Genomic DNA, 15850 nt, shown 5'->3' on the forward strand with positions numbered 1-15850 from the left:
AATGCTGCTGCTGCATTAAAATCATTATTAAGAATAAAAATCTGAACAAGTAAATATAAATCCATAAAATCATGTATTGATATTTCCAGTAAGCGGCCGCGTTCTTAATTTTTCAGCCGGTAAAATGTTGTCTGCGGGGGAAAATGTAGAAAACTGTCTAACTTAAATTTATTACCTGAAACTTGTTTCCACGCATCTTTTTTGTTTTTCTGGAAAAAGACTCGGATATTATGGGTCGCATCTGCCAGCGCAGGACACAGGAAATGGTATTAATCTGTGTTTATGGTTTACGTTATCACTTTAAATACTTGAATACTATATTCTGGACTGTGTAATATAGAAAAGAGACAAGAGCGCGGTTTTCCTCACCTGCCTGATTCAGTGGCTGCAAGTTTAGAGAGATATTTAGCATATTACACAATATTTTGCAGTAATAAAATATGCACGCTCATATCTAATAAAATAACTACACTACAATAATTCTAAACTTCGTTCAGCCATATCCTAATTACAAAGGGTTATTACATGCCCAAACAGAAATGAATGTTGTCGTTAAAAGTTGAAATTTGGAAGAACTATACAAGGATTACTCAACAACGTAGACAGATTCTTTTTATTATTATTATTATTATTATTATTATTATTATTATTATTAATCTACCCTACTATGCTGTATTAGAAATGTAGTTAAAATGTTGTTAAAACTAAATCCTTATTAGAAAGATTTTTCTTTTTATACCTTACAAGCTAATAGAGAGATTACACAAAGGTCACACAGCAATGACATAAACAATATACCAACTAATAAAACACTACACTACAATATTCTACTTCAGCCTATTATATTATTATTTTATCCTACTGCAGCCTAATAGAAATGAAAACTGCCATAATTACTAAATATCGAAATGAATGAACAAGAATTACACAACTGTAAAGAAAGCAAGCAAGATTCTACCGTATGTAATAACTACATTAAAATTCTAAGCTGAACTTAAGAGTATCTTCATTTAAGAAATTAATGGAAATAATAGAAAAACTGTTAATTGAAATACTTAGAAAGATTATTACAGCAGGTGGATAACTATTAATTTCCTACTGAACGGGACTAAAATAAATACTGCCCTTAAATGCTGGGAAAGAAAGAGGATGTCTGCAATAATTTGTCAAGAAGAAGAAGAAGAAGAAGAAGAAGAAGAAGAAGAAGTAATAGTAGTAGTAGTAGTAGTAGTAGTAGTAGTCCCACTAACTACATTTGCAATTTTCAGAGATACCGACGTGCCAGAATTTAGTTCCACAGGAGTTGTTTTATGTGCCAATAAATCTACCAACACAAGGCTGACGTATTTGAACACCTTCAAATACCACCGGACTGAAGCAGGTTCGAACCTACTAAGTTGATGCAGAAGGCCAACGCTTCAACCGTCTGAGCCACTCAGCCTGGCAAATGCAATTATCGGAATATAGGAACTAGGATTATTAATATTTACTCGATTGTATGCTGACAATACGTAAAATGATATGTGCTTCAATAATCACCAACAGTACATAGGCTGTTAACTAAATACTGTATATTTGCTTCAACTCTTTATCAACAAAATTTACAAGTCTGTTGTATTACTTATATCAAGAAATTATCACCTTCGTTACTGGTGCTATGGATCTTAAAGGTGCTTACCGTTTACAAAATACTGTGTTTGGTACCTAGGCCTGTACGAATATAAAAACTGCAGAAGTTGCAACTTCGTGTAATAAACTGTGTATATAAGTATTCTGCCAACACCACTATAGATATTTAAACCAAAAATATTGAATATTATTTCCTATTTCCCCTAACCCAGGCACAAAACAAAGTAAAACCCAACCTACGTTACCTGCAACACATAGTCTACCGAACATCCACGGAACTACTCAACGTAAAATTTAAATAAATACCACCAAATCTTGATTTATATCAACATATGGTAAAATACAAATATTTATGTCACTAAATGGCTCACACACACACAAAGCTAAACAAATTTTAATAGATATTTAATATAGGTACTTTATCACTAAGATAAGAGAGAGAGCACTTCCAGCAGCTACCCATCCACAGGCGTGTCCAACAATGACTCCAGGTAATCCCACAGGAAGCTACTATGACTTAAAATGTCTGTAATGTTGGTTAGGGTATTTTTATCTGTAGCAAAATCTCTTGAATTTATGCAGCATCTTCACAAATCCAGATGCATTTTTTGTTATTATTTATCACTAAAATAAGGTCTTACAAGTTAAATTTAATTCAGTTCCATACTTTATTTCATAAAAAATATTAACATACATTTACTGCCATATACACAAACATATATTACAAGACAAAGAAGCAACACTTCTACTCCCATGTAAAATGAACAGAGTTAATGCATATGACATTCACCCCCCCCACCCTTTCAGTGCATGGAACAAGGTTATAGCCTGCAAAACATTTTACACACTTCCATTAGCACTTAGTGAATTAATAATAATAATAATAATAATAATAATAATAATAATAATAATAATAATAATAATAATGAAAAATGGACTGGACAAAGCACTACTTCAGGAGCGAGTACGCAAACTGGAAATTGCCTACCAAACATCCCGCACAATCTACAACAAAAAATGCCTTTCCCAAAACACCAAGATACGTCACTATGAAACAGTTCTGAAGCCAGTAGTTCTATATGCAGCCAAAACCCTGTCTCTAAATGCCAACAAAGGACTCCTTGAAGAACTGGAGAAAAGAGAACGCAAAATTGTGAGAGGAATCTTGGGATCAAAGTACAGAAATGGAATCCATCAAAAGAGATCCAACAAGGAAGTCTACAGCAAAATAGAGAAAATTACCGACACAATCAGAAAAAGATGGGCACGATTTTACGGTCATCTGAAAAGAATGGACGAAAGAAAGTTAACTAAAGAAATATTTCACTTTTTTGATTCAAACCCCAATACCACAATTCCCTGGTTTAGAAATATCAAAGAAGACCTGCAAATGCTACATATCTCAGCTGAAGACTCCCTTAACAGAGATCTCTTCCGCAAGAAAATATTGACGAATGGGCTAAACCGAGACGAGCAACCGAAGAGAAGACACGGTGCCCCTTGGACAGAGGAGCGTAAGCAGGCCCACTCACAAAGAATGAGGGAAATTTGGGCTCTAAAGAAGGCCAAGTTCAGTGTCAAATGCAACAAGACTTAACGTGGTCCTTGATGGCCCCAGCGAATTATATATATATATATATATATTATAATAATAATAATAATAATAATAATAATAATAATAATAATAATAATAATAATAATAATAATAATAATATTATTATTGCTTTTATGTCCCACTAATTACTGTTACGGTTTTTGGAGACGGTGAGGTGCCAAAATTTTGTCCCACAGGAGTTTTTTAATGTACCAGTAAATTTACCGACATGAGGCTGACGTATTTGAGCACCTTCAAATACCACCAGACTGAGCCAGGATCGAACCTACCAAGTTAGGCTCAGAAGGCTAGTGCTCTATCGTCCGAGCTATGCAGTCTGGCACTTAATGAATCCCACAGGAGTCTGCTCTGACTTAAATGTCTGGAATGTGGGTTAGGATATTCTTATCTGTAGTAAATTCTTTGAATTTATGCAGCATCTTTGCCATTCGAGACTTTTTTGTAGGTTATTATTTATCGCTAAAAATAAGATATTAAATGTTACATTTAATTCAATTCCATACATTATTTCATCAAAATCATGGACATACATTTACTGTCTAATATACAAAAATACATTATAAAATGAAGAAGCAGCACAGCCCTCCCCACAGAACTAATGTGCACACATTCCCATCGCCCCATCTACTTCCCTCTACTTGCCTACAAAATTTCTCCTCACTCCGCTACTTAACTACAAAGGCCAAGACTGGAAATAAACAACTGGCCTCAGTCCAGACACAGTTGCTGAAGGTAACAGTTGACAGCAGCTAAGATAAGTACAGGTAATGTAATTTCTATAATTTACTAAGTGACAGTAGATGACTAATACATTCATTATTTGTACATAGCATCACCAGTTCATCATCATTGACTAGTTTATGGAAAGTAAACAATTTTGTACGTATATGCACTTGTTTTAAAGTGATTTGATAGAATCTGAGGATATTCTTGTAGAATGAAACATGTCATTATTTGTTTAATAGTGTGCATTTTTTGCAGGGATGTTATAGTACTATATATTATATTTTGAACTTGTGTGTTTGACAGACTGAAAATCTTTTAAGTTACTCACATGGTTACTGTAAGCTTACTAGCAATGCGTGCATAGACCAACACTAGGCACGGCTTGCCAAGAAGTTCTGTTACTGCGGTGCTACCACTTGCACCTCTTAATTGTTGCCTGTAAACTGATGACCGGCTTTTGAAACAATAGATGTTTTCACAACCAAACTTTTTGCAAAAATAAATAATAGAAAACACATGAATAATAGAAAACTTTTATATAATGATGGTGGAACTTTTATTTTCCTGCAAATTTCCTTTTCAAAATTTAGGGAAGGGCAAGTTGTACAGGTAAATATGCTATTTATTTCTAAAATTTTATTGAGGACCATCAGTTGCCAACAAGGTAAGGTACATGCAGAAGTAGACAAAAACAAACAAGTCCATGGCACATACAGCTCATTAACAGTCTTGCTGTGCCAAGATGACTGCTGCCCAGCCTTTTGGCACATGCAGAAGTAGACAAAAACAAACAAGTCCATGGCACATACAGCTCATTAACAGTCTTGCTGTGCCAAGATGACTGCTGCCCAGCCTTTTGGCACATGCAGAAGTAGACAAAAACAAACAAGTCCATGGCACATACAGCTCATTAACAGTCTTGCTGTGCCAAGATGACTGCTGCCCAGCCTTTTGGCCTGGAGATAGTGTGTCCACACGGTCAGCATGACAATATCCTCAGCAGTATTGCTTGGCTTTTGTGACCAGATGTGCTACCTCTGGTATCGCCTAGCTCCTCACTTCGTCTCATGAGGTTGAGTAAACTCTTGTTGCACCCCACAGTCCAGAATTAAAATTCTTGGACTGGCTGGAAATCAAACCCAGTCCTGCAGGTAAGAGGCAGGCATGCTATTCCTATACCAAGGTGCTTGCATTAATGTAAAATTGCTTCTGTAGTAGCATAACACCATAGTACAAAAGTGGTAACCATATGGACAAAATATCCTACTTTTTCTCTTCTGTATATTTACCTCAGTTGACTTCTTGGGTATTGCCATAGCAGAATAATAACGCAGTATACCGTATGTTCTTAAAGTTATACCGTATGGTGAATGTGGACATTATAGACTTAACTAAGTTAGCCAATCTTCCTTTCTATCTTTCCTCTCTCACCTCTTAAAAAAAAAAAAAAGAAAGGTAGTTTCATGACAGAAGTTGACGAAGACATAGAGCTATAGTATTGGAAGAAGAAGAAGAAGAATTAAGGGATGATTTGAGACAATTGCTTTCAAGTTCAATTTATGTGCAATTTCTGCTAAGCAGAATTTTTGTATGACATAGAATAGAATAAGGTGGTGTTGTTATTGTGTCTGGCATGTATGGAATCTGATTGTTGTTTGTGAATATATGTAAAGATCTTGTCAAGCTTGTCCTCTACTACATAAATTGTTAACTTTTCATCTATATAAGAAGCAATAATTTGTCATGTTGTTGTATCTGTAAGCATAAGTTGATATGAACCATGTAATTTTTGAGTTATCTAAACTTATTCCTTTCAGGACAAAATCCTATCTACCATGGACGAGAGAAAGTTGATTGAGTATGAGGAAGCGATTGAAGCAATTGATACTGCTATTGAGTACAAGAATGAACTTATATGTGGCCGAAATGATGAGAAGTTAGACAACAGCCAGATACCTAGGGAAAAGGTTAGTTGCTGATTGCACTCCTCATTATCATTGTCATTATTTCCCTATATCCAGCTACAAAGTTCACCTCAAGAGATGTAATAACAGTTGGCCAGCAGAACAAACTTCTAGTTAGTATATGTTGCAGTAATTTCAATTTATTGCAGACATAATGTTAATTAATATTCCTTCGGTTCTTATGAATGTCTTTAAACTGTTGACACACTCATAACGTGCATAATTTATACATTAAAAAGTTTTGCTAAAAACGGCTTTGTCCAGTTCTACTGGACCAATTTGCTTCATTTTTAAAAATCTCTCTCTGGAGTTACCTGAAGATGAACCATCAAGCATTGATAGGTCTCTTTAAGTTCAGTGAACTTTGAGTAATTCTAAAATCAAATATTGCATAGATGTATGTATGTATGTATGTATGTATGTATGTATGTATGTATGTATGTATTGAACCCGAGTGACTTAGGCCCATAGTCAGTCATGATTTGATCGGTAAAATAATATATGGTACATTTATTGAAATACAGAGGGAAGTTGAAAATATTTCGTTTATGTAATGTCGAAATCAGAACGAAAGAAGGACGACAGACTGGAGCCTGACGGATTAGCTCAACACGACAACTTTTAGCTACTTCACAGCAGGGAATATCATTAGTTGGCGGACAAGGAAATACAGAGTCCACAAATAAGTCTTGGTCAGAAAGAGGAAGGGGGAGAGTCATACAAAGGAAACTCACCACATGAGTAATACCTTGGGATATTTTTGGCAGGACGGAAAGTCCGTGACCTCGTGGAAAATTACAGCGGCTACGTGTACGTTCGCTAGCCTAAGTTCGAGCAGGTGGAGATTTAAATCACGTGACCGCTTGCCGGCCAATAGTAAAAATTTGATGGGAGACTCAGGGGTACCATCTTAAGGAATGATGGATGAGATAATTTCGTAACTACAAAAGTAATCAGTAATAAATTATTATGAGAACACGGATGGATGTAATGAATTTATTAGATGTCACGCATGGAAAAATAATCAATACTTATTGGCAAATTAAAGAAATTGAAGGCTGGATTTCTTGGAAACCGGACAGCTTGAGTCTCATTGGCTGAAGGAGGACCACGTTGTCAGAGACGCTTACGAAGGCGCGAAATGTGAGGAGCTAAATCCACCCATATCTCCTAAATCTGTGATCACCAGGAGTTCATATTTTATCCAGCAGATCTGCTAGCGGAGTGGATTAATTTGATGTAAATTTTAACTTCCAATTCGGAGTGCAAGTACCGATATTAAAAATCCACCCCCTCCCTCAGGGGTATGACGTCAACGAATCCGCGGGAAAAAGGCTTCATCCATATATACGGGGCAAGGGATCCTCGCCAGCACACTTGTCTTGAATCGTTGGAGCTGAATTGACGGTCGCGGTGCACTTGAATTGAATATTGGGAGCTGAACTGTTGGTCGCCGCTAACTTAGAATTCTACGGACGTACAGTCATTTAATGGCGCGAGCATCCGTCAGTGTTTGTAAAATGTGATCGCGCTCAAGCAACAGGAACTAGAAATAGTTAACGTAGGACAGTGTTTGTTATTTAGGAATATCAGTGATGTAAAGTAATTACACTGCAAGAGAGTAGTATAAATTAGATCACCATAAGTACGTACATAACAGACTGTGTGACGAACAGTACTTTCAGGGAAGAGTAGCCTGTACTTTGCTATATCGAACCGATATTATGAACACGTCAAGAATGCCGTATGAATCGGGCGTATCGCGACGGGCGTAAAAGTTGACACCTCGTCGTACGTGTCCAGGTCCATTGTGCGGTAGGTGGACGAAGATTAAATAGTGTAAATATTAAATTCTTGGGTCTAGGATAGAAATTTGTTGTATCCAAGTTAAAGTATACAGTGTTAACGTTGTAAATGGTGAAGGTTTGTGGTAATCAAGATATGAGCGTAAAATGGTAGTGTGCCAGGAAATCTTTTGTGAAACTACGCCATCAAGAATGGAGGAGTAAAACGCAGAGAGGGGCCGGATGGAGCCTCTCGTCTGCAAAGCTGTAATGGAATACCGATAACTAAGATGAGTACTAAACTGTAAATAATATTTGGGAAATGTTATCGTGATGGGAAAAATGGGAATAATTTGATTATACTTGATTACCTTCTGTAACAAGATGGGTCGCTTAACGACCCCATCCTAAATTTGTAGCACGGACAGTAGTAAATCATAATAATGTAAATAATCGGGTCTTTTATGTATTCAGTTTGTTGGAGATGTAAATTTGTATATATAGTGTAGTACGTTAATTCATGCATGCATTCATATTTTCTTTGTAGTCAATAATTTTCTTTACATTTGATTTTGGTTATGCTAGTTAAATAAGACCCGATATGTGCTTTTATGTTTTGTCAATTTTAACGAGCCATTTAATGACATGGAAGGAAAATCCAGCTTCGCCATACCAAGTGTGTTTTGTTGAAATTAATATGGTCATATTTTCAAAGTGAAATTGTTAAATTTGTGAGATGCGATTAATATAATGATTTCCAAGTAAATCATATCTGGAGTGTTTAGTGCCAGAATAAATCGAGTTTGTGAAAGGGGTTATGCGTTAAACATAGTACGGGTGGACTACCGAGTAACAGGCGAATTATTATTTTTTTAATAATAATAATAATAAAAAATAAATAATATAACTATTTTTTTAGAAGATATTTTTTTAAATATGATTTGGAGATAATAATAATTCATGTGATCAGGTGTTGAGTTTATTGGGAATCATTTAATGACGGGAGGTCGTTTTTAATTCGGAATTAAAGTGCGTGATAATTTAATTTGATCAATTAATAATATTGAAATGTAGATCGGTGTTAATAATCCGTACATGTTAATGAACGTGTGGTTTAAATTACGGTCCAATATTTTTTACGTATAAATGTCGCGTTTTAAAGTTGCGATTCATTAGCCGGAAAACGTAGGGCTAATATTACGAGACCATGATTGTCAAAATTTGGTAAATATAATTTCAAGATGTTACGATTATTTGTGGAAAATGAACTAAAGCGTAGATCAAAATGATATAGAAAAATGTGAAAGAATCTGCAGTCGGATAATAAAAGGTCGTACGATGTCAGAAGTTGAATAAATAAGTCAGTTGATAATTCTGTGAGAAATAAATGAATCAAGGAATATTGAGATAGAAAGGAAAATAAATTCCGTACGAGAGACACTTAGGATATTGATATGAGTGTAAAATGTACGGGCAGTGTCACAGAGAAAAACTGAGTTACATAGCGGGTAGCATTCGGACCCGTGACAGCATGTACGAAATAAATAGACTGCACAGCTATTCGTTGAGATACAACGGATCTAAGGATAATGAGAGTTCAGATTCCACATAAATGGTCGTATAGTGTATTCATTGTAATAACGAGCGATGACAATCATGATGTCGTGATAATAATAATAATAATAATAAATATTGCAGATAAAGGATTGGACCGCCTTAATTAAATGAGCGTTGATAAAGATGTTAAACGGGAATCTAAATGATAATATGCAACCGATAATAATAATAATAACAATGTAAGGACGATGTTAAATCATCGCGGTCAGATTAATAATAATTGTCATAATAATAACAGTAATGATGCCGTTGGTTGATCAGTGAATTAATTATAATTGCGTCCGATATCTTAATATATTTGGCGGAAGTGACCGGTCCATTAATAATAATAACCTCTTAAGTGACGTGAATAATAATAACCTCTTAAGTGACGTGAATAATAATAATAATATCTTGAGTCACCTATTCATTAATAATAATAATAACCACGAGAGGGATATAAGAATAATAATAACAGTAATAACCATTTGCGTTTGCATCCCGCATAATAATGACGATATTAATCAACGTGACAGTGCCAGGAACCGAGGAATAATAATAATAATAATAATAATAATAATAATAATAATAATAATAATAATAATAATAATAATAATAATTTCGAGGATGATAATTTCGTGGATTAAATTATTTGGTGACAACATCCCTCTATTCGTATGTTGAATAATGAGAATGATAATATTAGAGTCATTTGGTACCTCTTTATTGTACGGTTTCCGTATGGGACGATGTTACATACTTGGCGTGTTTGTTTACGTCGCTCGCGATGCGAGGGGGGCCATGGCCACGGTATTTCCCACCGCTTCTCGTTATCTCATCTGTGTCAGTAGTCTACTGAGGCTAACTGGTGACAATTCAGATCACATGTAAATAAAATGTAAATGCTAATTCATTGGTATGGCATCAGCTGGATATCGTAAGATAGGAACTGTCCGTGGAATCCAGTTTTCGCACTTCACGAGAAACATTACCCAGTCCGAGTACCGGTCTCGGAAAAATGTATATAGCCGGAGTACATCATCTTAGTTAAATCGGGAAGCCGACCGTAACATGGGTTATGCTCGGGCTCCCGATAGAAGGAAGCTGTATCCTTGAGTAACGGTTCGATTCAAATGGAATCGATCCGTAAATTATACCTCCAAAATGTCATTTTATTTCAGAAGCAACGCAGCAAGATATTGATACCACTTGCGGTATGGCAAGTGATTTATATATGTAACATGTGTGTAAATTCAAATATTGTTGCCACGTGTATCAAAGTTTTATACGTCAAATGGCGTAATAAACCGCTCCTTCTGGCAAATTATTTCAAAGGAAACCACTCTCATAATCTTTTTATTGTAGTTAGATGATGCCCTTTTTAAAGTAACAGTCACTTCCTAGTCCTATCATGGAGTCCTTAAATTCAGTTTACAATCGAGCCTTCCCCATTTTAATTTTAGTTGCTCCGTTCATCCCCGTGTTCTATTTATGCCGTTATATTTATATTTGATGAATTAAATAATAAACCGACACCCCTGAGATAAATGCTAGTCTGGGACTCGGGAGGTGGACGGGTGCAGTATGTATGTATGTATGTATGTATGTATGTATGTATGTATTGTGCTTGTACTAATCAGTCACATACGACCATCACCAGGGGTGGTGTGTCCATGTTGGCCAAGTGTACAAGCGTAGGAAAGGGAAAGAGTCGCAAGGAACAGCCATCCTTGGGAAACAAATAACTACACTCAGCACAAAATTAAGATAAAACAGATCTCTGTTATAAAATCAGGCCATGATCAAATCAATAACTGGTGAAATAAGCTGAAAACAAACATGGGTTCTTGAAATCACTCCAAGTAAAATTCTACTCTTATTTCTCTCAGTTCTTGAATTTACAATAATTTAAATCCATATGATTTATTCCATCTTGCAACAACTAAGTTACCTAATCTAGCACTGACTCATCTTCTTTACACTGTCGACAGACTTCGTTTCTGTTAGAACAATTGGACAAATCATTAACCTTTTGACCCAAGCCATCTGTTAACTATTCTTAACCTATCACAAAAATGTAACAGCCTAAGCTTCTCGAAAGTTCACCTTAAATCTTGACAAAGTCCTATTTCACATATTTGCACTTGAATTTTCTCATGAATTCTATTTTAATCATAACTCTGGTGTAACTTATTATTATACTTGCATAGTTTTCCAGAATACATAGTCTCTGTTAGTTTGAAATCTGATACATTACATTAATTAATTAACTCATTAATTGATCACAGACTAGTAATTCACTACCTCATTAATTCAATGACTTACAACTCAGTTACTCATTTAAATAACAGCTGTATTAACTATGTTACATTTATCCATGCCTATTTCTTAATGCAGCATATTATTGGATTTATAAGATCATTAACTTCCAACACATTATCATTTACATTTTAACTGATTTTATTGCTATTTTAATTTAATTGTAGCCGGGCTGAGTGGCTCAGATGGTTGAGGTGCTGGCCTTCTGACCCCAACTTGGCAGGTTCGATCCTGGCTCAGTCCGGTGGTATTTGAATGTGCTCAAATACGTCAGCCTCATGTCGGTAGATTTACTGGCACTCCTGCGGGACAAAATTCTGGCACCTCGGCGTCTCCAAAAAGCAAAAAGTAGTTAGTGGGACGTAAAGCAAATAACGTTATTATTAACACAATATTGAATTGCATTGACTTACTCTTCCAGTGTCCTAACCACTATCACTGGTCTTGCTTGGAGAACTAAATTTTACTTAATCTCAAAATTATCATTAATTCTAAAATAATGCTGCATAGCGATCATCTCTATTCCTAGAAATTCATTGGCTAACGCTGACAACCTCAACCATGATGTATTTGACCAACATGTCACCACATAAAATGACATACGAAATAAATCAATAAGCATACAATGAAGATCTGAAAATGGCATGCATAGAATAAGCACTAACTACAACTCAAACTACTGGGGTCCTGACTCTTACGTCTTGATTTACTGAGTCTATCATTTTATTATTAAATCTTGATGATTGCAGGGTTTCAGACAGGTCATATCAGAACTGATGACTCTATTCTTATGTTTTAATCTCAAACAGTTGTAGTAATCTTGACTGATATCCAGGACGTCTCTTGCGGTAATGAATCATTTAACACTCCTTACGACTTCAAGCCTCGGACCTATGGGAGTAATGGAGTCCCACTCCCATTTGACAGGCGAGGGACTCCTTGGAAACAGCTTGGCGAACGAAATGGAATTTGATGGGGAGCTATCAATATTAATGGGGCTTATGGAAGAAAGAAGGTAGAACTGGCTGAGTCAGCAAAGAGGATGCATCTGGATGTGCTAGGAGTAAGTGATATTCGGGTAAGGGGAGATAATGAGGAAGAGATAGGAGATTATAAAGTGTACTTGACGGGTGTTAGAAAAGGAAGGGCAGAGTCTAGGGTAGGGCTCTTTATCAGGAATACCATTGCACGCAACATAATTTCTGTTAGGCACGTAAATGAGCGAATGATGTGGGTAGATTTGTCAGTTGGAGGAATTAGGACAAGAATATTGTCCGTGTATTCATCATGTGAGGGTGCAGATGAGGATGAAGTTGACAAGTTTTATGAAGCATTGAGTGACATCGTGGTCAGGGTCAACAACAAGGATAGAATAGTGCTAATGGGCGATTTCAATGCGAGAGTTGGGAATAGAACTGAAGGATACGAAAGGGTGATTGGTAAATGTGGGGAAGATATGGAAGCTAATGGGAATGGGAAGCGTTTGCTGGACTTCTGTGCTAGTATGGGTTTAGCTGTTACGAATACATTCTTCAAGCATAAGGCTATTCACCGCTACACATGGGAGGCTACGGGTACTAGATCCATAATAGACTATATCTTAACAGACTTTGAATTCAGGAAATCTATTAGGAATGTACGAGTTTTTCGCGGATTTTTCGATGATACAGACAACTATCTGATCTGTAGTGAACTAAGTATCTCTAGGCCTAGGGTAGAGCAAGTGAAATCTGTCTGCAAACGAATAAGGGTAGAAAATATCCAGGACGAGGTAATTAGACAGAAGTACAGTACATGGATATGATTAGCGAGAAGTTTCGAACAGTAGACAGTAAGCAGGTTCAGGATATAGAAAGTGAATGGGTGGCATACAGGGATGCTGTAGTAGAAACAGCAAGGGAATGCCTAGGAACAACTGTGTGTAAAGATGGGAGAAGGCGAACATCTTGGTGCAATGATGAAGTGAGATCAGCCTGTAAACGTAAAAAGAAGGCTTATCAGAAATGGCTCCAAACAAGGGCCGAGGCAGACAGGGATGTGTACGTAGATGAAAGAAACAGAGCAAAACAAATAGTTGTTGAATCCAAAAAGAAGTCATGGGAAGATTTTGGTAATAACCTGGAAAGGCTAGGTCAAGCAGCAGGGAAACCTTTCTGGACAGTAATAAAGAATCTTAGGAAGGGAGGGAAAAAGGAAATGTACAGTGTTTTGAGTAATTCAGGTGAACTCATAATAGATCCCAGGGAATCACTGGAGAGGTGGAGGAAATATGTGGAACATCTTCTCAATGTAAAAGGAAATCATCCTGGTGGTGTTGCAAACAGCCAAGCTCATGGGGAGGAAGGAAATTATGTTGGTGAAATTATGCTTGAGGAAGTGGAAAGGATGGTAAATAAACTCCATTGTCATAAGGCAGCAGGAATAGAAGAAATTAGACCTGAAATGGTGAGGTATAGTGGGAAGGCAGGGATGAAATGGCTTCATAGAGTAGTAAAATTAGCATGGTGTGTTGGTAAGGTACCTTCAGATTGGACAAAGGCAGTAACTGCACCTATCTATAAGTAAAGGAACAGGAAGGATTGCAACAACTATCGAGGTATCTCATTCATTAGTATACCAGGCAAAGTATTCACTGGCATCTTGGAAGGGAGGGTGCGATCAGTCATTGAGAGAAAGTTGGATGAAAACCAGTGTGGATTCAGACCACAGAGAGGCTGTCAGGATCAGATTATCAGTATGCGCCAGGTAATTGAAAAATGCTACGAGAGGAATAGGAAGTTGTGTTTATGTTTCGTAGATCTAGAGAAAGCATATGACAGGGTACCGAGGGAAAAGATGTTCGCCATACTGGGGGACTATGGAATTAATGGTAGATTATTAAAATCAATCAAAGGCATTTATGTTGACAATTGGGCTTCAGTGAGAATTGATGTTAGAATGAGGTCTTGGTTCAGGGTACTTACAGGGGTTAGACAGGGCTGTAATCTTTCATCTTTGCTGTTCGTAGTTTACATGGATCAGCTGCTGAAAGGTATAAAATGGCAGGGAGGGATTCAGTTAGGTGGAAATGTAGTAAGCAGTTCGGCCTATGCTGACGACTTGGTCTTAATGGCAGACTGTTCCGAAAGCCTGCAGTCTAATATCTTGGAACTTGAAAATAGGTGCAATGAGTATGGTATGAAAATTAGCCTCTCGAAAACTAAATTGATGTCAGTAGGTAAGAAATCCAACAGAATTGAATGTCGGATTGGTGATACAAAGCTCGGACAGGTCGATAATTTCAATTATTTAGGTTGTGTGTTCTCCCAGGATGGTAATATAGTAAGTGAGATTGAATCAAGGTGTTGTAAAGCTAATGCAGTGAGCTCGCAGTTGCAATCAGCAGTATTCTGTAAGAAGGAAGTCAGCTCCCAGACGAAACTATCTTTACATCGGTCTGTTTTCAGACCAACTTTGCTTTACGGGAGCGAAAGCTGGGTGGTCTCAGGATATCCTTTTCATAAGTTAGAAGTAACAGATATGAAAGTAGCAAGAATGATTGCTGGTACAAACAGGTGGGAACAATGTCAGGAGGGTACTCGGAATGAGGAGATAAAGGCTAATTTAGGAATGAACTCGATGGATGAAGCTGTACGCATAAACTGGCTTCGGTGGTGGGGTCATGTGAGGTGAATGGAGGAGGATAGGTTACCTAGGAGAATAATGGACTCTGCTATGGAGGGTAAGAGAAGTAGAGGGAGACCAAGATGACGATGGTTAGACTCGGTTTCTAATGATTTAAAGAAAAGAGGTATAGAACTAAATGAGCCCACAACACTAGTTACAAATCGAGGATTGTGGCGACGTTTAGTAAATTCTCAGAGGCTTGCAGACTGAACGCTGAAAGGCATAACAGTCTATAATGATAATGTATGTGATGTATGCATGACTTCTACTATAATGAACATCGATGCAGTAATCAGATGTGATATTCTAATTTGAACAGATCATGGCAGCATCACACACTTTGTCTAATGGCTATCTAAAATTCCACTCGTGTTTACAACTTATAACCATCACATTACAGCTCATCTCACAAATCAATGCAAATAGGTTCCTACTACCCAACTGTACTCTTCCAATGGCGTGTAACACTATCAATCCAATGCACCAAAAAATGAGCATAAATCAATCAAGTGGGTACACATGTATTAATCCCATTATGATTTGTATTATTC

The 15850-nt window shown here is 36.7% G+C and overlaps 1 protein-coding gene across 1 annotated transcript in view; it reads left to right on the plus strand.

Annotated features, from left to right (window-relative positions):
* Window positions 1-15850, plus strand: part of cos (kinesin-like protein costa) — a 248599-nt gene that overhangs the window by 175667 nt on the left and 57082 nt on the right. Inside the window, exon 12 of the mRNA XM_068225849.1 lies at window positions 5788-5937. Coding sequence (XP_068081950.1) covers window positions 5788-5937 — 150 coding nt within the window. The remainder of the gene's footprint in view (window positions 1-5787; window positions 5938-15850) is intronic.

Source organism: Anabrus simplex, chromosome 2 (assembly GCF_040414725.1).
Source record: "Anabrus simplex isolate iqAnaSimp1 chromosome 2, ASM4041472v1, whole genome shotgun sequence".
Lineage (NCBI taxonomy): Eukaryota > Metazoa > Arthropoda > Insecta > Orthoptera > Tettigoniidae > Anabrus > Anabrus simplex.